Source organism: Aedes albopictus, chromosome 3 (genome assembly GCF_035046485.1).
Source record: "Aedes albopictus strain Foshan chromosome 3, AalbF5, whole genome shotgun sequence".
Lineage (NCBI taxonomy): Eukaryota > Metazoa > Arthropoda > Insecta > Diptera > Culicidae > Aedes > Aedes albopictus.
Window position 1 is genome coordinate 326,326,100 of NC_085138.1, and position 27,291 is coordinate 326,353,390.

The 27,291-nt window shown below is 42.0% G+C and overlaps 1 protein-coding gene across 1 annotated transcript; it reads right to left on the reverse strand.

Moving 5' to 3' along the window:
• Positions 1 to 6,972: 6,972 nt before the first annotated feature.
• Positions 6,973 to 12,351, reverse strand: LOC134290828 (uncharacterized). The gene is made up of 2 exons (XM_062858033.1): positions 9,826 to 12,351; positions 6,973 to 9,540 (listed from the first exon to the last, which is right to left on the reverse strand). Exons 1-2 carry the CDS (start codon positions 12,349 to 12,351, stop codon positions 6,973 to 6,975), a joined length of 5,094 nt encoding a protein of 1,697 aa, XP_062714017.1.
• Between the last annotated feature and the right edge of the window lie 14,940 nt (positions 12,352 to 27,291).

Consider the following 27,291-nt stretch of genomic DNA (forward strand, 5'->3'; position numbering starts at 1 on the left):
GCTAGAGGGACCATCAACAATTTGATGCTAAATTGCACTACAGGATCCATATCAGGTTGTCAAGCAAACGTTACGATATGCGACAGCTCAAGACCCTGATAATTTGGAAGGATAGTGTCTTCGGGAAAGTTGTTGGGTACGCCAATAACTTACTGAAGATGAGTTGCGAAGTTCGAAATTCCTCCACTGGGCGGCGCTAGTGAGCAAGTAAATTTTCAAAACCTTATATCTCAGAATCCCGATAACTTAGAAAGTTGGTGTCTTCGGCAAAGTTGATCAGAATGACATAAACTTGCATAAAAATAAACACTTGTTTCGCAATTCTGCCACTAGGCGGCGCTAGTGAACATGCAAATTTTAGAAATCTCATAACTCAGAATCCTGACAACTTAGAAAGTTGGTGTCTTTGGCAAAGTTGATCAGTATGACATAAACTTACATAAAAATAAATACTTGTTTCGCAATTCTGCCACTAGGCGGCGTTTACCGGGTTTTTTCGTCTTTTTTCGATTTTTTAGCGGTTTTTCGGCTTGGCAAACTAGTGTCGCTCCCCCCGATAACTTAGAAAGTTGGTGTCTTCGGAAAAGTTGATCAGAGTGACATAAACTTACATAAAAATTAACACTTGTTTCGCAATTCTGCCACTAGGCGGCGCTAGTGAACATACAAATTTTAGAATTCTCATAGCTCATAATCCTGATAACTTAGAAAGTTGGTGTCTTCGGCAAAGTTGATCAGTATGACATAAACTTACATAAAAATAAACATTTGTTTCGCAATTCTGCCACTAGGCGGCGTTTACCGGGTTTTTTCGCCTTTTTTCGACTTTTTTGGCGGTTTTTCGGTTTGGCAAAACTTGTGTCGCTCCCCCCGATAACTTAGAAAGTTGGTGTCTTTGGAAAAGTTGATCAGAGTGACATGAACTTACATAAAAATAAACACTTGTTTCGCAATTCTGCCACTAGGCGGCGCTAGTGAACATACAAATTTTAGAAATCTCATAGCTCAGAATCCCGATAAGTTAGAAAGTTGGTGTCTTCGGCAAAGTTGATCAGTATGACTTGCACAAAATGGGACACTTCTGTCAGAATTCTGCCTCTAGGTGGCATCAGGAATCACGCAAATTTTGAAAATCTCATAGCTCAGAATTCTGCAATCTTGGAGAGACTGTATTCTTCATTGATGAGATACTTGGTTTGGAATTCTGCCCCTGGGCAGCATGCATATTTTATTAGTTGTATACCTTGATGACAGTCGGACTCGAAAGGAATCTTCCGTGGAATTTTTAAGAGTATGCCAGCTGAAACTACTAGACGAATTAAAAGAATTAAAAAATTAAAGGATTGCGAAACAATTGTTTATTTTTATGTGAGTTTATGTCATTCTGATCAACTTTGCAAAAAAAAAACATCTTTCTAAGTTATCGGGGGGAGCGACACTAGTTTTGCTGAGCCGAAAACTCCCCAAAAAAGTCGAAAAAATACGAAAAAAAAGTAGTAAACGCCGCCTAGTGGCAGAATTTTGAAACAAGTGTTTATTTGTATGTAAGTTTATGTCATACTGATCAACTTTGCGAAAACACCAACTTCCTAAGTTATCAGGATTCTGAGCTATGAGATTTCTAAAATTTGCAAGTTCACTAGCGCCTCCTTGTGGCAGAATTTTGAACCAAGTGTTCATTTTTATGTAAGTTTAAGTCATACTGATCAACTTTGCCGAAGACACCAACTTCCTAAGTTATCAGGATTCTGAGCTTTGAGATTTTTAAAATTTGCAAGTTTACTAGCGCCTCCTAGTGGCAGAACTTTGAAACAAGTGTTTATTTTTATGTAAGTTCATGTCATTCTGAACAACTTTTCCGAAGACACCAACTTTCTAAGTTATCGGGGGAAGCGACACTAGTTTTGCCAAGCCGAAAAAACCGCCAAAAAAATCGAAAAAATACGAAAAAAAGCAGTAAACGCCTCCTAGTGGCAGAATTTTGAAACAAGTGTTTATTTTTATGTAAGTTTATGTCATACTGATCAACTTTGCCGAAGACACCAACTTTCTAAGTTATCAGGATTCTGAGCTATGAGATTTCTAAAATTTGCATGTTCACTAACGCCGCCTAGTGATCAACTTTGCCAAAGACACCAACTTTCTAAGTTGTCAGGATTCTGAGTTATGAGATTTCTAAAATTTTCATGTTCACTAGCGCCGCCTAGTGACAGAATTGCGAAACAAGTGTTTATATTTATGTAAGTTCATGTCATTCTGATCAACTTTGCCGAAGACACCATCTTCCTAAGTTATCGGGATTCTGAGCTATGAGATTTCTAAAATTTGCATGTTCACTAGCGCCGCCTAGTGGCAGAATTGCGAAACAAGTGTTTATTTTTATGTAAGTTTATGCCATACTGATCAACTTTGCCGAAGACACCATCTTCCTAAGTTATCGGGATTCTGAGTTATGAGATTTCTAAAATTTGCATGTTCACTAGCGCCGCCTAGTGGCAGAATTGCGAAACAAGTGTTTATATTTATGTAAGTTCATGTCATTCTGATCAACTTTGCCGAAGACACCATCTTCCTAAGTTATCGGGATTCTGAGCTATGAGATTTCTAAAATTTGCATGTTCACTAGCGCCGCCTAGTGGCAGAATTGCGAAACAAGTGTTTATTTTTATGTAAGTTTATGCCATACTGATCAACTTTGCCGAAGACACCATCTTCCTAAGTTATCGGGATTCTGAGTTATGAGATTTCTAAAATTTGCATGTTCACTAGCGCCGCCTAGTGGCAGAATTGCGAAACAAGTGTTTATTTTTATGTAAGTTCATGTCATACTGATCAACTTTGCCGAAGACACCATCTTTCTAAGTTGTCAGGATTCTGAGTTATGAGATTTCTAAAATTTGCATGTTCACTAGCGCCGCCTAGTGGCAGAATTGTAAAACAAGTGTTTATTTTTATGAAAGTTTATGTCATACTGATCAACTTTGCCGAAGACACCATCTTCCTAAGTTATCGGGATTCTGAGTTATGAGATTTCTAAAATTTGCATGTTCACTAGCGCTGCCTAGTGGCAGAATTGCGAAACAAGTGTTTATTTTTATGTGAGTTTATGTCATACTGATCAACTTTGCCGAAGACACCAACTTTCTAAGTTGTCAGGATTCTGAGTTATGAGATTTCTAAAATTTGCATGTTCACTAGCGCCGCCTAGTGGCAGAATTGCGAAACAAGTGTTTATTTTTATGTAAGTTTATGTCATAATGATCAACTTTGCCGAAGACACCATCTTCCTAAGTTATCGGGATTCTGAGATATGAGGTTTTGAAAATTTACTTGCTCACTAGCGCCGCCCAGTGGAGGAATTTCGAACTTCGCAACTCATCTTCAGTAAGTTATTGGCGTATCCAACAACTTTCCCGAAGACACTATCCTTCCAAATTATCAGGGTCTTGAGCTGTCGCATATCGTAACGTTTGCTTGACAACCTGATATGGTTCCTGTAGTGCAATTTAGCATCAAATTGTTGATGGTCCCTCTAGCGGCCAAATTGCCAACTAATCATATGAACCAAAGTTCTAAATGGTAGATATTATCAAGCCCTAAAACTTTGCCGAAGAAAGTATTGCGTTAACTCTTAACACACCCGAGATAATAGGCCACACCCCCAAAATGCCGAAATCCCATAAGCTCTTAGTCTCCTATAACGCTCACCCCTGTCTAGTAGGAGTTCGTTTAATAGGAGTCAGTTTAATAGGAATTCGTTTAGTAAGAGACTCGACTGTAATAGGAATTCGTTTAGTAAGAGACTCGACTGTATATCATTGAAAACGATGAAAGTATGGAAAATGGTATCTTACCCCACTTGACCCTATATAAAACTCTTCCTCTCCGGGAGCTCTTTATTAAAATTTTCGTTTTTAGAGTGAACACATAGCCTTTCGGTACACCTCGGTGAGAGTAAGGTTAAAAGTTTGTAGTGGGGCTCATGGATCAATAATTTTTTTCTGTATTTAGCTCTGCCACAAATGGCGAGGCGGCCGCGTAAATGAAAACCGCGTAAAAAAAGACCTGACTGTAATTTTATTCAGAGACTGTCATCACGAATCCAGTAGCAGGGACTTGATACTCAGATTGCCTGTATTACCAGAATGCTTGCTTCTAAATAAAACAAAAAATAGGACAACACTAGGTCTCGGTTTGGTAGATAATTATTCTTAACGCACCACAAAAGGTGATATACTTGCTTTGCGGGCAAGCTACGCTTGGTTCAATCTTAAATGAAAATCTATTATAACGCGATACTTACACAGGAACGATAAATTCACAACCCGCACAACACAACCTTTCATCTATTAGTCTTGTTTAATGAAGTAGGTTGATCACAGAGCCGTAGCGTGGTCCCATGGCGCCCTTGGCAAGCAGTCAGATTAGCGGCCCACGACAATTGACCATTTTCAATTTACAAAAAAAAATCTGGTCATTTCTTTTTTCAAAGTTTTTTTATTTGAACTTTGGTGTTTCGAAAAAAAAACAAATTCCACTTTGTTTAATTGTCTGTGCTTTTTTTTCACTTCTATCAGTTCCAGAGGTTTTCAGGGATCCTCAATCGATCTATTTTACATATTTTCGATGATTTATTTAATTGGCTTTTACCGAATTTTCCATTAATTCTACGAAAGGTTTTTTCTAAAGTTTAATCAAAATATATCTTGGAATATCTTTAAGAAATTTTTCAATAAAAATTAGACGAATCATGGACATCTAAAACAACTCCCTAGAAGGTTTTATGAAGACATACTTAGAGAAATCCAATGGCAGATTTTCAAACGGAATACCTGGGAAAATTTCTAATGAACATAACCAATTTCGAAAGGGATCATTGAAAGATTTTCTAAGTGATATGAGAGATTTCTTCTTTCTAAAGGAATCAGTAGAAGTCTTTGGAAACTGGTCGAATTTCTAAAAACATCTATAGATGGTTTTCAAAAAAAAAATATCCTGAAAGAATTTCTGAAGGAATTCTCAGAGACATTTATGAAGGAATCGCTGGAGAGATTTCGAATTTGCAGGAGTTTCTATACTGCCCCCATTCGCACAACAGTCCCATGTGAATAGGAAACCCAGCAAACATGGGACTGTTATGCGAATAGGGGCAGTATAGGAATCACATAGCAGATCCATAATCCTAATCCGTAATCCTTGAATATATTTTTGTAGGAATATCTACAAAAATTTCTGGAGGAATCGTTATAAAATTTCTTTAGAAATTCATTGAAGATTATCCAAAAGAAACCCAGGAAAAAAGTGAAATAAATATTGAGAAATATAAGTATCAAACCCTAGAAGAATTTTTGGAGGAATCTGTGGAGGAATTTTTGAAGGTGTACTTGAAGAAAATTATCTCTAAAAAGATGTTTTGAAAGAATATCTGCAGAAGTTTTTTTTATATTTTTTTGTGGAAGGTAATCTGATAAAATCCTTGGAGAAACATCCGGAAGAATCTTTTAAAAAATTTCTCAATAATTTCTTAGATAGCTTCCTAATAGCCTCCCAGGAGGAACTTCTAAGGGAATCCTTTGAGAAATTTCGTGATAAATAAATCTCCAGAAGAATTTCTGATTGAATTTTTTTTTTCAGAGGATTCCTGAAGAAGTTTCCAAAAGAATTTCTCCTGAAATTCTTTGAGATTTTTTTCAAAGAAATCCCTAGAAGAATTTCTGAGAGCGTTTTTGAAAGAAATTTAGCAAGAAATGTTCAACCTACTTCATTAACTAGGACTATTTTTTACATTTCTGATCTCAGCGATACCTCCTTCTGGGATTCCGCTGAAGATTTTCTCGAAAATTCATTATGTGTTTTCTTTGATAATCCATCCATCCGGCGATTCCTTTGGATATTATCTGAGGGTCTCTCTCTCTCTCTTCTTGGCGTAACGTCCTCATTGGGACAAAGCCTGCTTCTCAGCTTAGTGTTCTATGAGCACTTCCACAGTTATTAACTGAGAGCTTCCTCTGCCAATGACCATTTTGCATGCGTATATCGTGTGGCAGGCACGAAGATACTCTATGCCCAAGGAAGTCAAGGAAATTTCCTTTACGAAAAGATCCTGGACCGACCGGGAATCGAACCCGTCACCCTCAGCATGGTCATGCTGAATACCCGTGCGTTTACCGCCTCGGCTATATGGGCCCCTATCTGAGGGTGTTGGCGATCAAATACGAAGCAACACTAACATATTTCTGGTCAATACATACACAGATCGCAAAAAAGTGTATATGTGACATATAATGCACATAATTGGAGCGTGGGTGATGTCGTGGACCCTACGTTGTGTTTTTTTTTTGCGCGTCTTACCAGGATTCCGTAGCTCCAAGACGGTAATCGGAAGCTGGATGGCCACCTTTATCTTCACGAAAGTAATCGCGACAGCAGAGCACAGAATAGCACTAAATCACTGGTGGGCAGTCGCAACGTGCTGTGCTTTCTCCGGTAGTAGGAATAACGAAACACCTTTCCTTATACATACGACAAACACTTTATTTATCGGCTATCACTTGCATGCACTAATCGATAACTTTGCTTCGGGTTACAACAGGAAGAACTTTATTGGGCGATGGGATTTTAAATAACTTTCACTTTTATTCCTATTGGATGTTGTCTACCTCAATATCTAATTGCAACTAATTGGAGTGGTTGCAGTGGGTATGCTGATTCTCGAAAGCAACAGCGCGCCGAGCTGCCAGAATGGCTAGATATTCTTGCTCCATGCATGAGCGATAGCACCGACCACTGAGTGAGATGATGATTCTCACTCAGAGTCGCCGTAGTATAGGTTGTGAACCAACATACCCGCCGCCTTGAACAAGTTCAACACAAAGAGAAAACGTAAACAAAAACAATTAACATTGAACTTATTGCTACTGTGGAATGAACTACGAACTTATCTCTTAAAACTAACAGGATATTTAACTTATTTTAAGCTGATTTCGCTGACGGCTGATCCTTGGAAGTACCGCTTGTGGATGCTGGTGGATTTTCACTACTCTGGCTGGTGGCGTTCGGAAGCAGGCATATTTTGGTGATTGGCCGAGTGATTGTACCACGGGCAGTGCGCAGCACAACAACTCGAGTTAGATGATCTTTCCCAGGGATAATCGATTCGATGCGGGCAAGTGGCCAACGCAAAGTAGGTTGCATCTCATCGACAAGAATGACCATCCGGCCGGGGATAATTTCGTCGTTGCGCTCCCAACCACGAGTGTCATGTTGGAGCTCCTGAAGATACTCTCTCCTCCAGTGGATCCAAAATTGCTGGACGTGTTGCTGCAGTTGCTGGTAATGCTCGAGTCTGGTCGTTGGAATGTTGTGCAGGTCTGGGCCGGGCAGGGCTTGGAGCGACGATCCAATTAGGAAATGTGCCGGTGTTAATGCTGCCAGGTCGTTTGGGTCCTCAGTCATCGGTAACAAAGGGCGAGAGTTCATGACGGCTTCGATCTGAGTAAGAATCGTGCACATGTCCTCAAACGATAATCGTGTTGACCCAAGCTGTCGGAAGAGGTGTCGCTTTGCTACTTTGACAGCAGCTTCCCAAAGTCCTCCGAAATGAGGAGCTTTGGGTGGCGTAAGGTGCCAAGTGATTCCTTCGTCGGCGCATGCTGATGCAATGCTGTCTTGCTGGGATCGGTCGTTGAATCTGTGAAATAGTTCGGTTAATTCGTTCTTTGCCCCCTCGAAATTTTTGCCATTGTCTGAATGGAGATGGCTAGGACGTCCGCGTCGAGAGATGAATCGACGTAGTGAACACAGGAAGCCCTGAGTAGACAGATCACTGACCAACTCCAGATGTACTGCTTTGGTCGAAAAACAGACAAACAGACACAAGTAAGCTTTGGCTGGTAACGCACGTTTGTGAATGGGACGAAGGTAAAGCGGGCCAGCGTAATCAACTCCAGTGACGTTGAAGGGTCGGCTTGGAATGACTCGCTGGGCTGGTAGTTGCCCGATTTGTTGAACTGCTGGTGTTGGATTTAGGCGAGAACAACGGAAACAGTTTCTGACAACATTTTGCGCCAGTCTTCGACCCCGCGGGGGCCAGAACTCTTCACGAACCGTTGTTAGGAGTTGACGCCCGCCGCCGTGAAGCAACTTCCGATGAAAATGCTCGAAAATCAGGCGTGTGAGCGGGTGCTTGGTAGGCAGTAAGGCGGGGTGCTTTGCTTGATAAGGTAGTAGGGCCAGATTCAGTCTACCTCCTACTCTCAACACTCCCTCTGGGTCAAAAAATGGATTCATCCGGCGAATGTGTGATTGCTTGCGAACAGTTTTTCCTTTCCTCAGCTCCTTAATCTCGTCTGCGTATCCATCTTCCTGGGCTAATCGGATCAGAATGGTCTTGGCTTTGGCGATTTCGGCAATTGTGAGTGGCGTACCGTTGCAAGACCTTTCTCGGGATGACATTGTACGGATTTTGGAGCGGGTGTTGGTGATGAAACGAACTATGTATCCGACGACGTGAAGCAGGCGGCTATAAGAGGACCAGCGGAGAAATAACGGGTGGACGAATGATGCTTGGACAATTGCAACTGTTGATTTAATCTCCAACTCTTCTTCTGCTACTCCTGGGGGGATTGACAAAGGCCAGTCTTGTGGTGAGCTGGCCAACCATCCGGGACCTTGACTCCACAACTCACTCTTGAGAAATTCTTCCACAGACATACCGCGCGAGACCAAATCGGCTGGATTATCGACTCCTCGAACGTGTTTCCATTGGCATCCGTGCGTGTACTGCTGAATTTCCGACACTCGATTGGCCACAAATGTCGGCCAGGTATTCGGAGGTGACCGCAGCCATTGTAGTGTTACTGCTGAATCCGACCAGAAATAGGAAGTCGAAATGTTTACGTCGATGGCCTTCTTGATGCGGTCGTGCAAATGAGCTGCTACAACGGCTGCACATAGTTCCAAACGAGCAATGGTTAGTCGTTTTAGTGGGGCAACTCGGGATTTCGATGCTAGGAGCTGGATACGCACTTTTCCATGTTCATCTTCGCATCGGGCGTACGTGCAGGCACCATACGCGGCCTGGGATGCATCCGCGAATGTGTGGAGTTGTATGATCGAATTTGGGAGGAAGGCATAACGGTCCACTCGGTGTTCGGAGATTTTTGACAGGTCTTGGTGGTAGATCTCCCAGTTTGACTTCACGGGCTCCGGTACAGGGTCATCCCAACCACAGGACAATAGCCATAGCTCTTGCATTAGTATTTTTGCTCGAACCACAACTGGTGCAATGAGACCGAGAGGGTCAAATAGCTTGGCAATGCCGGAAAGAATCGAACGTTTTGTCGGAGGTTCCTCGCTGCTTTGCACTTGGGAATCAAATCGTAGAGAATCGGTTTCAGGTTCCCAACTGATACCAAGCGCCTTGATGGTTTCGTGGGGAGCGAACTGGAGTGATGATTGCGTGCCGACTTGGTCGTCATTGAGGCCTTGCAGAACTTCAAGCCGATTCGATGTCCATTTCCGAAGCTCGAATCCACCTTTCTGCAACAGGTCGTTGAGTTCGTCTCGCAGGTGAACTGCTTCTTGAGAAGATTGTGCTCCACCAATGAAATCATCGACATAAAAGCCTTTCTTCAAAGCCGGAGCAGCCTTGGGAAAAGCCTTGCCCTCGTCTTCCGCCAGTCACTGGAGGGTTCGAGTCGCCAAGAATGACGATGGCGCCAGACCGTACGTGACAGTTAGAAGTTCGTACGTCTGTACTGGCAGATCTGGGGAAAAACGCCATAGAATACGCTGAAGCGATGTATCTTCGGGATGCACAAGTACCTGCCTGTACATTTTGGCAATGTCGCCGACGAGAGCGACCGGAAAGGTTCGAAACCGCAGAATGATGTTAAGCAGATCGTCCTGCACCACGGGTCCAACGCAAAGAGCTTCGTTGAGGGAGAAGCCAGTAGAGGTCTTTGCAGAACCATCGAACACGACACGGACCTTTGTCGTCGTACTTGCCTCTTTAATCACGGGATGGTGGGGCAGGTAATAGGTTGAGGAGTTTTGCTCGTCGTCCTCTTCGACCAGACGCATGTGGCCGAGGGAGAGATACTCTCTCATGAACTGGTGATATTCGTGCTTCAACTGCGGATTTCGTTCCAGTCGTCTCTCCAGGTATTCGAATCGTCGACGAGCGTTTTCTTTAGAATCGCCGATCATCTCGTCGAAATCTGGTTTACGGGGATATTGAACGATATAGCGGCCTTCGGAGTTTCGAGAAACCGTAGACTCGTACAGTGTTTCGCATCGGCGTTCTTCGACAGAATAGTTGTCCGAGGATGTTAGCTCTTCCATCTGCCAAAATCGCTCCAAACTCTCCTCCAGAGAAATCATTGAAACCGTGACAGTTTCACAAGTCGTAGATGCACATACAGCGGGGGAAGCTGCACCCGATGACCCAACAACGATCCATCCAAAAACACTGTCGACCAACAGGGGCAAATTTTCATCGAGCTGAATGCGCGCAGCACTGGGAAAGAAGGAATAGAAATGTTTGGCCCCAAGGAGCATGTCGATCGGTTGACTCTCGTTGAATGACGGATCTGCGAGGAACAAATCCGTTGGAATTTTCCATCCTACGGTAGAAACACTCTGCGAAGGAAGATTTGCCGTCAATTTATCCATCACCAGGAAGTCAACGCCGCACGAAAAGTCACTCTTCCTTGATTGAACTTGGGCAAACACGGATTCTCGAACCGAATTAGAGAGTTTCCCGGCTCCTTGGACGGTTACGTTGATCTTCTGACGGCGCAGTTTAAGAATCTTTGCCATTCGGTCTGTGATGAGATTTGGTTGTGATGCGCTGTCCAAAAGCGCGCGTGCTAGGTGTTCTACGCCGTAGTCGTCGATGACCTTCACGATAACGGTGAGCAGGAAGACATTTTCACGTGGACGTTGCAGTGCTGTGCTGACTTCTACAGTTGTTATAGCATCAGCAGCAGTTACCATGGATTGCGTTGGAGTATCCACTACAGACGAGACGTTCGAAGCTGGTGGAGCGGATGATACTTGATTAGACGAGGAAACTTGATTGCTGGATTTCCGCGGAACCTCGGACTGATCAGGGTGGAGAAGCGTGTGATGACGTCGATTACATCTCCGACAGGTGAAACTGGACGGACAGTTACGTGCAAAGTGATTCCCTCTGATGCAGTTGTGGCACAGGCGTTTCGAACTCACCAGTTGTTGACGTTCACTAGGCGACAGGTTGATAAACTTCTGGCATCTAATCACCGCGTGTGATTGACCGCAAGCGATGCACTTTTCACCTGAATTTGTGGTAGTTGCGCACGAAGAGACTCGAAACTGGGATTGGTGATGATTCTTCCTCGTTGGTTGGACGGAATTACTATTAAATGGCGCGGAATTCGGTCCATGATGGTTCACGGAGATTGACTCCAATACTCGCGTTCGTCGTTGGAGAAAGTCAATCAGACAGGCGTAGTCTGGGTTCGCCACAGTTGACGCATGATCCTCCCAAGCCTTCACCGTGTCATTGTGCAGTCGCGTACACAAGAGATGCTCCAGAATGGTGCTCCACGACTCCGTCGGCTCGCCTAACTGGTTAAGGATCTTTGTGTGCCGCTCGAACTCGTCCACCAACCCGTGAAGCGATGCAGCGGACTCCTTTTTCATGCTGGGGACGTCGAAGAGTGCCTGTAGATGTCGCTTCTTTAGAAGATAATCGTTCGAATACCGATTCCTCAGGGTGTCCCAGGCCAAAGCGTAATTAGCGGAGCTTATACCGATCGATTCTATTAACTGCGCAGCTTCACCCTTGACAGCTGCTCTTAAATAGTGAAATTTTTGAATGTCCGGGACGTCTGGGTTGGAATGGATGAGCGCCAGGAATGTGTCGTGGAATGCAAGCCATTGCATGTAGTCTCCGTCAAACTCCGGCAGAGATATAGTCGGTAACTTAATCCCAGAGAGAGTGGAGGAAACTTGAGGGTGTTGAGGGACTTGAGCGGCAATAACAGAAGGCGAAGGTAACTTACGAATCAGACTGGCTTTAATTTCAAAAAGTCGAGGCTCGAACTCAGCCCGAATATTCTCATTTTCTGTCCTACCTTCATCGGTCGTCTCACCGTCTTCCAGCTGCGACTGTACCGCCTCCAGGTTGTTCCAAACGCCGTTCAGGTAGTCCAGCCTCAAAGGAAGTTGCGCTTGGTCTCGTTCGGCGTCGTAGCCCGTCACAAATGCCTCCGCCCGGCCCAATGCAGCCAGAAGTGTCTCTCGACGTGCTGCGAGTTGACTCCTTGACTGGGACAGCGGCTGCTGGATCTGCTGCTGATTATCCATCGTCCTATGCAGCACGGGAAGCGATCCCAAAGTCGAAACCTCCAAACGTGCGAATGACCTGCCGACCAAAAGACCACAAGTAGACCCACAGAGAGTACGAGAAGGCACTTGGAAAGGTACTCACCTTAGCCAAGGCAAGAAAATGCCTTGTATTGATGTCAAACAGCGGGAACCTGAGCAGCTACTCGTCGTATGCTATCCACTGAGGTTGCACTATGTCCGTTTCGGGATGTAATCGCTCCGGAGCAGGAGTTCAACTTATGTAGCTGTGGCTAGGGACGCCACAGAAGCAGGAACTAGCTTCAGTCCAAGATTGGGGTTTCGGTAGCAGCAATCGCGTTGATTGGTCCGAAATCTGCGAAAACTACGATCGATTCAACGAGTTCCGTATAGGAATTGCCACGGCAGGGGACGCCACGGCGAACAACGGTCCGATTGTCTTCGCAAACTGGGTAGTAAGATGGCGGTTCGATGCCACAATCGATGTCACATGCAGGGATAGGTGGTAGATATCGTTGAACGGGAGTCGCCCGTAGCGGCTCGTGCATGCAAAGAGAAAAGAGACGCAGATCTAAAGGGTACCTGCGGTTTACGCAAAACACTATCGGACAGGTCGTTACCTTACGCCCGATTATACGAGCCTTGTATTGAATTACAAGTTGCAAACAGCTGCACAAAGGATGGCGAACGTCGCCTTGATGAACTGATGTTCAATATGGCAGCGCCCAGTGGACGGCTCAGCACGTGGTGACAAGGACGAAATCCTGGTCACGGCACCAAATTTTATGATGTCGTGGACCCTACGTTGTGTTTTTTTTTTGCGCGTCTTACCAGGATTCCGTAGCTCCAAGACGGTAATCGGAAGCTGGATGGCCACCTTTATCTTCACGAAAGTAATCGCGACAGCAGAGCACAGAATAGCACTAAATCACTGGTGGGCAGTCGCAACGTGCTGTGCTTTCTCCGGTAGTAGGAATAACGAAACACCTTTCCTTATACATACGACAAACACTTTATTTATCGGCTATCACTTGCATGCACTAATCGATAACTTTGCTTCGGGTTACAACAGGAAGAACTTTATTGGGCGATGGGATTTTAAATAACTTTCACTTTTATTCCTATTGGATGTTGTCTACCTCAATATCTAATTGCAACTAATTGGAGTGGTTGCAGTGGGTATGCTGATTCTCGAAAGCAACAGCGCGCCGAGCTGCCAGAATGGCTAGATATTCTTGCTCCATGCATGAGCGATAGCACCGACCACTGAGTGAGATGATGATTCTCACTCAGAGTCGCCGTAGTATAGGTTGTGAACCAACAGTGGGATATCACAGAAATTTAATATCTTGTAAATTTCCATTATATGTCATGTAATTCAGCATGATTCTGGGTGTTCACATGACATATAACACAAATTTACAATATATATCATGTAAACCATCATAACAGTAAGTTTACATGACTAACATAAAGTTTGCATGACGTGTAAATCTATTTTTTTTTAACTGTTTCATACACAGTTAGTAAAATCATTGCAATTGTCTTCCATTTGTATCATTAATAATTCAGTCTAGATTTCCACTCAATCATTCATGGTTTTCTTTAAGAAAAAATCCAGAGGAGAGCTTGTTTTCCGCTGGTCCGTTGTCTAAGGTAGACACTTTTCCGCAGGTATTATAGGGTATCGCGCTACTTGGGCGGTGGTTTTCTTCGTCTGTTATTTTCGTCTGTTTTCCACTGTAACTCGGTCAATTTTGAACCGATTGACTTGAAATTTTGTACACGGGTAGATACTATACCTATCTCACCGCATTCCAAGAATTGTGTCAATTGGTTCAAGATTGACTGAGTTATAGTGGAAAACAGACGAATATAGAAGCCACCGCCCAAGTAGCGCGATTCCCTAGAACTTTTTCATGACTTGCACGAAAAGATCTCAGCTGTTTTATTCTTTATAGGGTATTGTTTCCCAACTTAAGCATGTGGCTCCCATTTTCATCCTACGAAAAACAAAGGATTGAATCGCTGTTTGTTTTGTTTCTTATTTTTGTATTTTTTGATAGAAGTGAGCACTAGTATAGGACACGCTTGTATGGAAAAAATAAATCCTCGCTCCAGTCGACTTTTTAGACCCTATTCAGGTCCCATATTAACTGTACAAAATTTCAGCGCAATCGGTGAAACTATAATTTAATTGGAATGAAAAAAGTCGACTGGAGCGAAAATTTGATGTTTGTCCCACACTAGTGAGCACCCATGAAAACAAAAAGAACAGAATCAATCGGTGCCGTAATCGCTTGTTTTCGAATAGGATGAATATGGGATCGTGAGATTAACGATGGAACACATACCCTATCACGACGCAAAAATGATTCCTGACACATTTGTTTCCACGCTATCAGGTGTTAACCAACCATGGACTGGACAACAATTCTGTCATCATCGGATCCATCACCGTCTCAACTTGGGACATCAATCGATGATAAAAACAAAACAAAGCCAACAAACTTGTGGTCTAGCCGAATGACGAAGTCGTCGTATCGCACCATCTTATAAATTTGAAGAGATATTATTTCCAGACAGCTCACCTGAATGCGAAATATAAAATCGTTACCGGGAAATTATCATTCCCTAAGCTGCTACCACTCCTCGCCCGAAATTCCAGTCCAATGAGTGTGCTAATTCGACCAAAACATCCCCAAAAAATCCTAACTTTGTTTACATTTGGTCGCCGATCGACTGACTGCGATTGCGACTGCGCGTCATCGTCCATTTCTTTCGTTTTTGCAAAATCCGGTTGATTCCGGATTAGATCCGCAAAAGGCGCGACTGTTATTGTTTTTCTGGCAACACGAAACGAAAAAAAAAGAACGAAAAATAACACAAAAATCGGCGCCACGGTGACATTATTTTGTAACCCACGCCGATTTCCGTCGTGGTCTTCGCGCCGTGGTGGATTCCAATCCAATTAAGTATGCTTTTATCAGAAAATGTTTTCTTTCGTTTTTGCCATTTCCCCGGCTGTTTGTTTACAACTTTTCGTGGTAGGTATGTGCGTGGTTTGGCAAGGGGATTTTGGGATGCGATCGAGGCTCAACATTGTTAGGAACATTTGAATCCTAAAGTGCCCCACACAATGCATACGTTTGCGTGTGCGTGACAGGAGTTTGACACATTTCCCATGGGAAAACTGTCAAAAAAACGCAAACTTCGACGGAACGGACGCTATGTGTTCCAGGCTTAACTTTTAAGAAGGATATATCCAACAAACACGGAATTTCTTATTGTTCTCGTTCAATTAAAGCCATTTTCTCGTGATACAAGGCAAAACCATTTGAAAGCTTAATGGTCTAGCAATAGTCTTAATAAACAAGGAAAAGTCCAATGGTTAAATAGGGTCTTCTGAAACATACAGCGCAAAAGCTCGCTGGTGGTGGGACAGGAAATGGAGAAGGCGGTGACGCTGATGCATTTCGAGATATGGTGATCACGTTCAGACTTTGTGATGTTTGGTGAGGTTCAGGTTCAGGTGCCAGTGTGCCACAAAACAGGATTGCTGCTGAAGGGTGGAACAATTTTTCGGTTGGCTATTTTTCGTATGACGTCGTTACGATTGTGATATTACGTACGATGGCGAACCATTGGCGGCTCTGCATCCGTTTCTATATTTAGAGTCGATGAAGTTAACAACTTACCGAGGGGCTGAGTGAGAACTGATTCGTGGTTCATAATTAGGGGTAACCAAGACCAAGAGTCTTTTAATTGAACGATTCAAAGGGTGGGGGTTTTTAAATACATTAGGGTGGGTCTTTTATTTTATGAGAGAATAAGCATACTAAATCTTATACTTTTTTTAATCATTTACATTATTTTTTGCAATAGGGTAAACCCCAAGGTAAACCCCCACTCGAAGCACGTTAAGGAAGTCGACACTGATTTTTCATTTGGGCCTCACTGACATTTTCGAGTTCTCTTCATCGATTCTCTCTTTGTGTTATCACAGAATGTGAATTGAGGTATACACTCAGACCTCCATTTAAGTCGAATCCGTTTGTTGTGGTGGTGGCGATTCAATCGTAGCACAGCTTTTTAGAGCAGATCAAACACAGCGTATATGAGGATCAGCTTAAACTATAAATAGGTTTATTTAGTAATAATTCAAATTATTTGTCTATATATTTTCTTACAATTCACAGTGCTTCTCTCCACACACTATTTACGGTTCAAATCTTCTAGATTAACTTAATTTATCTGCTAAACAAGTATAACTTTTGGACGAGCAATTCAATTGCTCGACAGCTTCTGCGATTCACCTATTGTTTTTCGTTCTGTCGCTTATATAGGGTAACCATCAGTAGATACCGCGCCAACACCGTTAAAGTAAATTCTATTAAAGTCCCTCCATTTGAGTAACGCAACTTAAATGGAATTTGACTGTATTCACAGCAAAACAAATGTAAATACGCTACGGTTTCGAAAACATTTGTTCTTCGAAAAGGTCATTAGGCTGAATAGGCCGAATATGGACCTTTCGGCCCAGTGATGAGGCTGAATACGTCATTAGGCCGAACAGGTCATTAGGCCGAATACGTCATTGGGCCGCAAAAATCGTTCTTTGTGCTGAAAAGGTCTTTGTTCCGAAAAGGTTTTTAGGCCGAAAAGGCCTTTGGGCCGAAAAGTTCTTCAGGCTGAAAAGGTCTTTAGACTGAAAAGGTCTTTAGGCCGAAAAGGTCTTTAGGCCGAAAAGATCTTTAGACCGAAAAGGTGTTAAGGCCGAAAAGATCTTTAGGCCGAAAAGTATTTACCTATTCGGCCTAATGACCTATTCGGTTTAATGACCTATTCGGCCTAATTACTTATTCGGCCTAATGACCTATTCGGCCTAATGACCTATTCGGCCTAACGACCTTATGATCTATCGGCCTAATGATCTATCGACCTAATGATCTATCGACCTTATGATCTGTCGGCCTTATGATCTATTCGGCTTAATGCCCTATTCGGCTTAATGACTTATTCGGCCCAATTACCAATCCCACCCAATGACCGCTTCGGCCAAATAAACACTTTGATGTAACAATATTTTTCGGCCACACGATCTTTTTCCGAACAACGATTTACCGGCCTGATGACCTCTTCGACCTAACAACATTTTCGGCCTAATGGCCCTTTCGACCTAATAACGTTTTCGGCTTAACGGTCTATTGACTTATTTCGACACAAAAGTTCAGCCTATTGGACGCAGTGGCTTAATTTCCCCAACAGGGGAGGAAAAAAAAAAAAAAAAAAAAGACTTATTTCGATAATACTGTAAATAGGGTATGTGTTCCATCAGTAATCTCACGCTCCCATATTCATCCTATTCGAAAACAAGCGATTACGGCACCGATTGAGTCCGTTCTTTTTGTTTTCATGCGTGCTCACTCCTAACAAAAAATACAAAAATAAGAAACAAAACAAACAACGCTTCAATCCTTTGTTTTTCGTAGGATGAAAATGGGAGCCACATGCTTAATAAGGGAACCAGTACCCTATTTTGACGAAACTGCAATGGAAGAGCATGAACTCTATCTAAATCATAAACAGAATCCATTTACGTAATGAATCCATTTACGTAATGGATCCATTTAAGTATCCCCGTCTCATTACTTAAATGGAGGTTTGAGTGTACAAAGATTTTTTGGTTGAAATGCGAAGAAGACGACTACATGTTGCTATAGAAACAAAAAGAATAATGATTTTGTTGGTTTCGTTCAAGTTATTAGCGAAAGAGAGAGTCGATGAAGAGAAATCGATCAAGTCAGTTAGGCCCTTATGAAAAATCACTGTCGAAGTATCCTTCGAATATTGCTGATTTCATATACAGGGTGTTAGGTTCATGAGTGCAAACTTTTTAAAGGGTGATAGAGGACCATAAATGGTGTAAAAAATTGTTCTACGCATATGGTCAAATCTCAACCGTTACGTAGTTATTGGACTCCCCATGTTTTTGACTCTTATTACCTTAACTGGCTATAACTTTAAAATGGTTTAACTTATCGCAGTTTTTTTACCCTTATTCGAAAGATTATTGAATTTTCTATCAAATGGCATCTTTGAACCGATTGGTTTAGCTAAATAACTAAGTTTTCTAGGGCAAAATAGCTAAAAATAGTGTGTTTTTATTTGTTTATGTCCATTATCTTTGAAACATGCGTAATAAATTAAAATTCTTTCTTTGGGAAAGTTGTGGCCCCTGTTCCACTCTACAATTTGTTCTTAGACGCCAAACTTCTAACTCTTATCGTTTTCTTGCAATTTTGATTTAAATGTGCAGCACAGTGCGCAAAAAAGTGCTAACCATGACGATTGCAAATTTCTGATCTGAAATGCGACGTTTAAATCGAAATTGCAAGAAAACGATAAGAGATAGAAGTTTGATGTCAAAGAACGAACTGTAGAGTGAAACAAGGATCACAACTTTCCCAAAGAAAGAATTTTAAATTATTACGCATTTCTCAAAGATAATTGACAAAAACAAATTAAAACACACAACTTTTAGGCTATTTGATCTAGAAAACTTAGTTATTTAACTAAACCGATCGGTTCAAAGATGCCATTTGATAGAAAATTCAATAATCTTTCGAATAAGGGTTAAAAAAGTGCGATAAGTTTGACCATTTTAAAGTTATAACCAGTTAAGGCAATAAGAGTCAAAAACATGGGGAGTTCAATAACTACGTAACGGTTGAGATTTGACCATATGCGTAGAACAATTTTTTTCACCATTTATGGTCCTCTATCACCCTTTAAAAAGTTTGCACTCAGGAACCTAACACCCTGTATATTATAGGGTAAGTGTACCAATTATGGCACTACCTAAGGAAAGCTATTTATACAAAAATAACGAGAAGACCAACGAATGCCATCAATAAGATAAAAAACAGCTTAGTTTCCATACTTTACGGGAAAAATGTAGAAACGGAGCCAAAACTAGTTTTAGTATTGATTACAGCGTGTGCCAATGATAGGAACACTGTACCAGTTATGGTTATATTTTTTAACTTCGGTTCCTTTTCGCACTATTTGCATGCATTCCTTATGGGGTTAGCCATAACTGGTACACTATGGCGAAAAAGGGTGCAAGGAAGCCGAAATTTTAAGGAAAATGATTTATTTCTATCATGATTTGAGGAAAATGTGGAAATTAAATGAGAGCAACTATCTTTTGTGAACGTGATCTGTTGTTCACAAATTTTTTCTTGTTGATTTACATCGTTAAAGGGTGAAAATCAACTATGGCGAATAATTGGTACTATAGCCATGATTGGTACACTTACCCTATTGCTTATCTATTCCATTTCACTTCTTAGATAATGATCAGAGTCTTGGTCAGAGTCGATGTTAGGTATGGCATTTCTACACCGAGTCGTTATAGTTTTCGTATGCTCTAAACGAGCAGTTATACAGGGTGTTAGGTTCCTGAGTGCAAACTTTTTAAAGGGTGATAGAGGACCATAAATGGTGAAAAAAATTGTTCTACGCATATGGTCAAATCTCAACCGTTACGTAGTTATTGAACTTCCCATGTTTTTGACTCTCATTGCCTTAACTGGCTATAACTTGGAAATGGTCAAACTTATCGCAATTTTTTGACCCTTATTCGAAAGATTATTGAGTTTTCTATCAAATGGCATCTTTGAATCAATTGGTTTAGTTGAATAACTAAGTTTTCTAGGGCAAATTAGCTCAAAATAGTGTATTTTAATTTGTTTTGTCAATTATCTTTGAAACATGCATGATAAATTAAAATTCTTTCTTTGGCAAAGTTGTGGCTGCTGCTCCACTCTACAATTCGTTCTTTGACATCAAACGTCTATCTCTTATCGTTTTCTTGCAATTTCGATTCAAACATCAGATATCAGGTCAAAAATTTGCAACTGTCAAGGTAAGCACTTTTTTGCGCACTGTGCCGCACATTTAAATCGAAATTGCATGAAAACGATAAGAGCTAAAAGTTTGATGTCAAAGAACGGATTGTAGAATTGAACAGGGCCACAACTTTGCCAAAGAAAGAATTTTAATTTATCACGCATGTTTCAAAGATAATTGACTAAAACAAATTAAAACACACTATTTTTAGCTATTTTGCTCTAGAAAACTTAGTTATTTAACTAAGCCAATCGATTCAAAAATGCCACTTGATAGAAAATTCAATAATCTTTCGAATAAGGGTCTAAAAATTGCGATAAGTTTGACCATTTTCAAGTTATAGCCAGTTAAGGCAATGAGAGTCAAAAACATGGGAAGTTCAATAACTACGTAACGGTTGAGATTTGACCATATGCGTAGAACAGTTTTTGTCACCATTTATGGTCTCCTATCACCCTTTAAAAAGTTTGCACTCACGAGCCTAACACCCTGTATACATTCCGAGATATTTGATTTGGTTGTTTTATACCAATGGCCATCTATGCGTCAACAGCCTCTCCACATAGCTCTCAAACTAATACCTTACACTTTGACTCATTGAAATTAAGACCTACGTATGAGAGAACTTCCTTAAGCTTCGGCATGATAAGCTGAAGATCCTCAGCCCGATCTACGGTGATAATATCATCGGCGAATGCTAAGATCAGAGGAAGCGTCAATCGTCCCTCTTGGTCTAGTATTACAAGCTAGCATCATATGTATAACACATTACATAAATTATGCCCAGTTATGGATAACGATGTCCGATCACCTGATGACGAGCTTTTATAATTGTTCTTAGCCCATGAGTCAATCGAGTAATCGTATTTTTTCTAGCAGCCGTTGCCATGTTGTTCGCAGAGCTAGTTGCTGACATAGATTGGAGTTTGGTCTAGGAATTTCTAATCCTAAGGGGGCCTCCTATTTCGGGCTACAACACAAGCCCGTCTGCCGTTTGATGTCCGTGTTTTTGGAGGACGCCTTGCATGTGTTGTACTGGATCTTAGCCTAAAATTGCCAGATCGCTACAAATGCAAATTAAAGTTAGGGGGCATATTTACGAACAAGAGTAATATAAAATAAGCAAATGAAGAAAAGCTGAGATAATCGTAGTTGCTACCGTGATTGACCAGAACAATCGAAGTTGTACAATGTACAGAGAACCAATGAATGGTGCTTGGGACTAGCTACTCACTCTCAATGTGCACAATTCGAGAGTTCAACATGTTAAAGTCAATAACGGCGCCGGCCACGTCCTTACGGTCATCGGGGAAGGGAAGGAATGTTAGTTCGACAACAGTTGTTACTAGAAACCGTGGAATCCACAACATCCCCACAGTTGTCTTGGGAAGGAGTATTTGTTAGTAGGGTAGGGTAAAGTGTGGATCTTGGGGACACCTTTGGTAGGTGATATGATCCACTAGTTATTTCAAAATACACGTCGCGGTCTTCATCATGATTATGTTTTATTTGCTCGCGATGACTACCCTACGATATAGTAAGGATAATGCATATACTTTAACGGTCGTTCAATATTTAAAGCGTCAGCTTAGCCGAGGAAACCAACCAAACCACGAAAATAGTCGCGTGTTTCTCCATGTAATACAAAATAATACGAATAAATGCAAACGTAACAATCTCTACATGTTAAATGTTGGGCTCGGAGTGGATACTCGTCCACACTTCAGCATTCCGACCAAGACGTATTTAAATAGCCAGTCCGCGTCTCTGATAACCAGATGATGCCTCCGGTAATTGGATGTCACAATGCATACACAGAAAGAAATCATTAAAATTAAACAGCACGTAAGTTAAGCATCGACTGAAAATTATAGCAGAAGCTACAAAGTTACAGCCATTTACCGAGAGATGATACTGTCCGCTTAGTAATCAGCCAATCATGCGCACTGTTTACATTTTTTGAGACATATCCGCTTGAAATTTACATGCAGTAACGTAAACGAGGACAGCTACGCTCAGTCGTCTGCCTCGCTGCGGAGACTGCTCTCTCGCTCTTTGTGGCCGAAGCGGTGGAACTTTTTGGTGGAACATGTTTATCTTTGATTGCTCTCTCTTCAGCTTGGTGAAACAGCCTAGAGGGGTTAGGTGGAACTCTCACTCGGAAGATCTAAGTTCGATTCTCGTATAAAGATTTTTTTAAGTTTCTCTGAAAAGTTGATGCTTAATTAACACTTTTCTCTCAGCAATCAGCAGTGTAATTTTAAGAACACACATAAATTTTTATCGAACACGATGGAGGTCATTTTGTTACATTCAGTTCGTCATAAATTTACAGATTTTGTTCGTACTGTGTAGTCAATCCAGATTCACCTCTTAATGCAGCTATATGTATACCATGGGAGTATAAAACATAGAAGTGAGTTTATAGCCTTCGTTCTGGTATCTTTTCAACATCCATTAACATTTGAGGAGGCATAGCATAGACCTTAACTAGACTCCACTGCAACGGGTACAGGCTCAGTAAGCTGAGAATCCGTCATCTCGTTTCGAACAGTGTTTTGGGCAACAATAATAGGTTCAGATAGAGAGGCCTGGAAATCTGTTCATCTGTAACAAAAACGCTTCCATACGACACAACAGGCTGGCTGGAGTCTTCCACTAAGCGAACTGATGTTGTATGTAGGACAACCAATTGAAGTTTTACAACGTAGAGAGGTATCGCTGTTGTTCATGTGCAGGAATATGTTTATATTGAGAAGGTCCGCCAGAATAACCAATGTTGCTTGCCCTTCGCACGATGACGCCCGCTTCTTAGAAGGACGGAGAAATCGGACGAATGAGTTTTCACAGTTGACGGCGGGAAGTTGAGATCTCCAATAACACTCGGAGTAAGACGCTGATGATGATGATGAAGGTCTACCATTCATTGTAGCACGGTAACTGAGCCCAACAACAGTGAGCTGTCCAGTCCACTCAATGTGATTCGATCCAGCAAGACATTATTATCATACTCAACATAAAATAATTTATTATGCAAGTCATCACATGCCCCTAATGAATGTGATGCAAGAGCATGCCATTCTCTACAGAATGGTTTATCAGAAATTTGGCATCTCCACTTTTCCCATCCCATCGAATGGTAGCTAGATCTCACCGAATTAGTAGAAAACGTCCAGAAATCATACACTCTTCATTCCGGCATCAGGTTATTGAGTTCATTTAACAAATGATTCCTCGAGTAATCACATCCAGCTGCATTGTGACAACTAAATCGGCAAAGGCAGTTTTCCGAAGAGCACCATTCAGCTGATCCGTCTTGTTCAACAAGAAACATTTCAGAGGGTCAACGAACTCTCCTTAAATTCGCCGAGTCCCGGCAAAGGTTGCGTACAGGAACGATGATGTTGGTGTTGATATTATTGTTGCACCTGACACTGTAGTTTTCTAAAGGTCGGAAACTCCCCAAAATTATATTCAACTTTTTTCAACTTATCGCATTAGTTTTCACGTGAATATGCCTAAACTAGATGAACTGCGTCGATATTTTCCGGATTTCATTGATTTTGAGATGGACCCACACTACCCCCCTCTCCCAAATACGTCACAAGTTGGCGCTGATGAGCATACTCAGTACAAACTCTCTCTCTCTCTCTCTTCTTGGTTACGTCCTCATTGGGACAAAGCCTGCTTCTCAGCTTAGTGTTCTATGAGCACTTCCACAGTTATTAACTGAGAGCTTCCTCTGCCAATGACCATTTTGCATGCGTATATCGTGTGGCAGGCACGAAGATACTCTATGCCCAAGGAAGTCAAGGAATTTTCCTTTACGAAAAGATCCTGGACCGACCGGGAATCGAACCCGTCACCCTCAGCATGGTCATGCTGAATACCCGTGCGTTTACCTAGAGCGACTGAAGCAATCGGATGTGGTAGCCTATTTATTGCACCCATAAACAAATAGAAACGCTCCATAGAAAATCACAAAGTGCTCCATAAAGAATGAACATATGTTCCATGAAGATGTGCAATGTTACCCATAAATAATTGAAAACGTTCCATACTTTATTAAAAATGTATCGGTAAAACATTAAATTTTCTCATTAAAAGTGAAGTTGTGCACCAATAAATAATACTGAAATGCTCCATATTAAAATACAAATGCTCCATAGAAAAATGCAAATGCTCCATAAAAATTAAAATTGTACCCATAAAAAAATGAATATTGCTCCATAGAAAAAATGAATTGCACCATAAAAAATTGAAATTGCACCATAGAAAATAGACAAATGCTCCATAAGTATTATCAAACTGCACCATAGAGAATATGAATTGCTCCATGAAAAATTGAAAATCCTCCATAGATAGCATATTCTCATAATTTAATTCGACAGGGCTGAATTGATTTACATTGCACTGCTTTAGTTGTGCAAATGTTCAAAGTTATGGAGATTTTTTTTATTTTTTGAGGAGCAAATTGTATTTTATGTGGTACAGTTTTATAATACTTATGGAGAATTTGTCTATTTTCTATGGTGTAATTTCAATTTTTTATGGTGCAATTTAATTTTTCTATGGATCAATATTCAATTTTCTATGGGTACGATTATATTTTTTTATGGAGCATTTGCATTTTTCTATGGAGCATTTGTATTTTAATATGGAGCTTTTCAGTATTATTTATTGATGCAAAACTTCACTTTCAATGAGAAAATTTTATGTTTTACCGGTACATTTTTAATAAAGTATGGAACATTTTTAATTATTTATGGGTTACATTGCACATTTTCATGGTACATATGTTCATTCTTTATGGAGCGCTTTTTGATTTTCTATGGAGCATTTGCAATTTGTTATGGTTGCAATAACCTTTTGCCATCGGATGTCGCCTCAGCATACGCGCAGAATCTCGAGGCCGCGTTGCCAGACGAGGGTGAGCTCGATGAGGACCCTCTAGAGGACTGCTGGAGTACAGTGAAAGCAGCCATCAACGACGCAGCAGACAGCACCATCGGGTACGTGGGACGGAATCGACGGCGGAACGAATGGTTCGACGAAGAGTGCAGAACGGTTTTGGAAGAGAAGAACGCAGCGAGGGCGGTAATGCTGCAGCAAGGGACTCGACAGAACGTGGAACGTTACAAACAGAAACAGAAACAACAGACCCGCCTCTTTCGGGAGAAAAAGCGCCGCCTGGAAGAAGCGGAGTGTGAAGAAATGGAACTGCTGTGCCGTTCCCAAAAAAACACGGAAGTTCTATCAGAAGCTCAACGCATCCCACGACGGCTTCGTGTCGCGAGCCGAAATATGCAGGGATAAAAACGGAGGCCTCTTGACGGACGGACGTGAGGTGATCAAAAGGTGGAAGCAGCACTTCGATCAGCACCTGAATGGCGTGGAGAACGTAGGCACTGAAGACCACGGCAACGGAGTAAGTAACGACGCGAGTGCAGCGGAGGACGGAAATGAACCAACTCCCACGCTGAGGGAAGTTAAGGATGCCATTCACCAGCTCAACACCAACAAAGCAGCTGGTAAGGATGGTATCGCAGCTGAACTCATCAAGATGGGCCCAGAAAAGTTGGCCACCTGTCTGCATCGGCTGATAGTCAGGATCTGGGAAACCGAACAGCTACCGGAGGAGTGGAAGGAAGGGGTAATCTGCCCCATTCACAAGAAAGGCGACCATTTGGAATGTGAGAACTTCAGGGCGATCACTATTTTGAATGCTGCCCACAAAGTGCTATCCCAGATCATCTTCCGTCGTCTGTCACCTAAAACAAATGAGTTCGTGGGAAGTTATCAAGCCGGCTTCATTGACGGCTGGTCGACAACGGACCAGATCTTTACCGTACGGCAAATCCTCCAGAAATACCGTGAATACCAGGTCCCAACGCATCACCTGTTCATCGACTTCAAAGCGGCATACGACAGTATCGACCGCGCAGAGCTATGGAGAATCATAGACGAAAACGGCTTTCCTGGGAAGCTGACTAGACTGATTAAAGCAACGATGGACGGTGTGCAAAACTGCGTAAGGGTTTCGGGTGAACTATCTAGTTCATTCGAATCTCGCCGGGGACTGCGACAAGGTGATGGACTCTCATGCCTACTCTTCAACATCGCTCTGGAAGGTGTGATGCGACGAGCCGGGCTCAACAGCCGGGGAACGATTTTCACAAAATCCGGACAATTTGTGTGCTTTGCGGACGACATGGACATTATTGCCAGAACATTTAGAACGGTGGCAGAGCTGTACACCCGCCTGAAACGCGAAGCAGCAAAGGTCGGACTGGTGTTGAATGCCTCAAAAACAAAGTACATGCTGGTAGACGGAACCGAAAACGACCGGATCCGTCTGGGTAGTAATGTTACGATAGACGGGGATACTTTCGAGGGAGTGTGTGTAGTGACGGCTCGGCAGCTGGAGGCCAGATTTGCGCGCGCGTTGCCTTCGGTACCCCGATTTAGTTTTTTTTTTTCATTTGCTTTTTGCGCTTTTTGGTACGGTTGACGGCAGAGGAAGAAGACCCGGCTTCAGTCAGTGTGTGTAGTGACGGCTCGGCAACTGGAGGTCGGATTCGCGCGCGCGTTGCCTTCGGTGCTCCGATTTTTTTTTTCGTTTCGCATTTTTGGTTCGATTGATGGCAGGCAATTATCCGGTGAGTTTGTTTCTTGTTATTCTCTTTCTATGGATTCTACATCAATTATTATATCAATACAATTTTATACCATATGTTTATAATATCCTCTTTTCAAATATTTTTTCATTGACTTTGTATAGTTCGTCACCATGAGTGTCGACTTGGATTTTTGTTCCATTTTGTCACTGTTCGGGATGGCATTTTACAAACTATCTCTTCTTTTTATTGAATTTCTTTTTTTTGTGCAATCTCTTAACGACATACTGTTTTTCTATGTATCTGTCCATGTATATTTGTTGTATTTATTTTTATGAATAAATATTGAGCGATCACCTTACGTGGGTGGTCGATTGTTTGCTTTCCGCGTGAAGCGAGCAATAGCGCA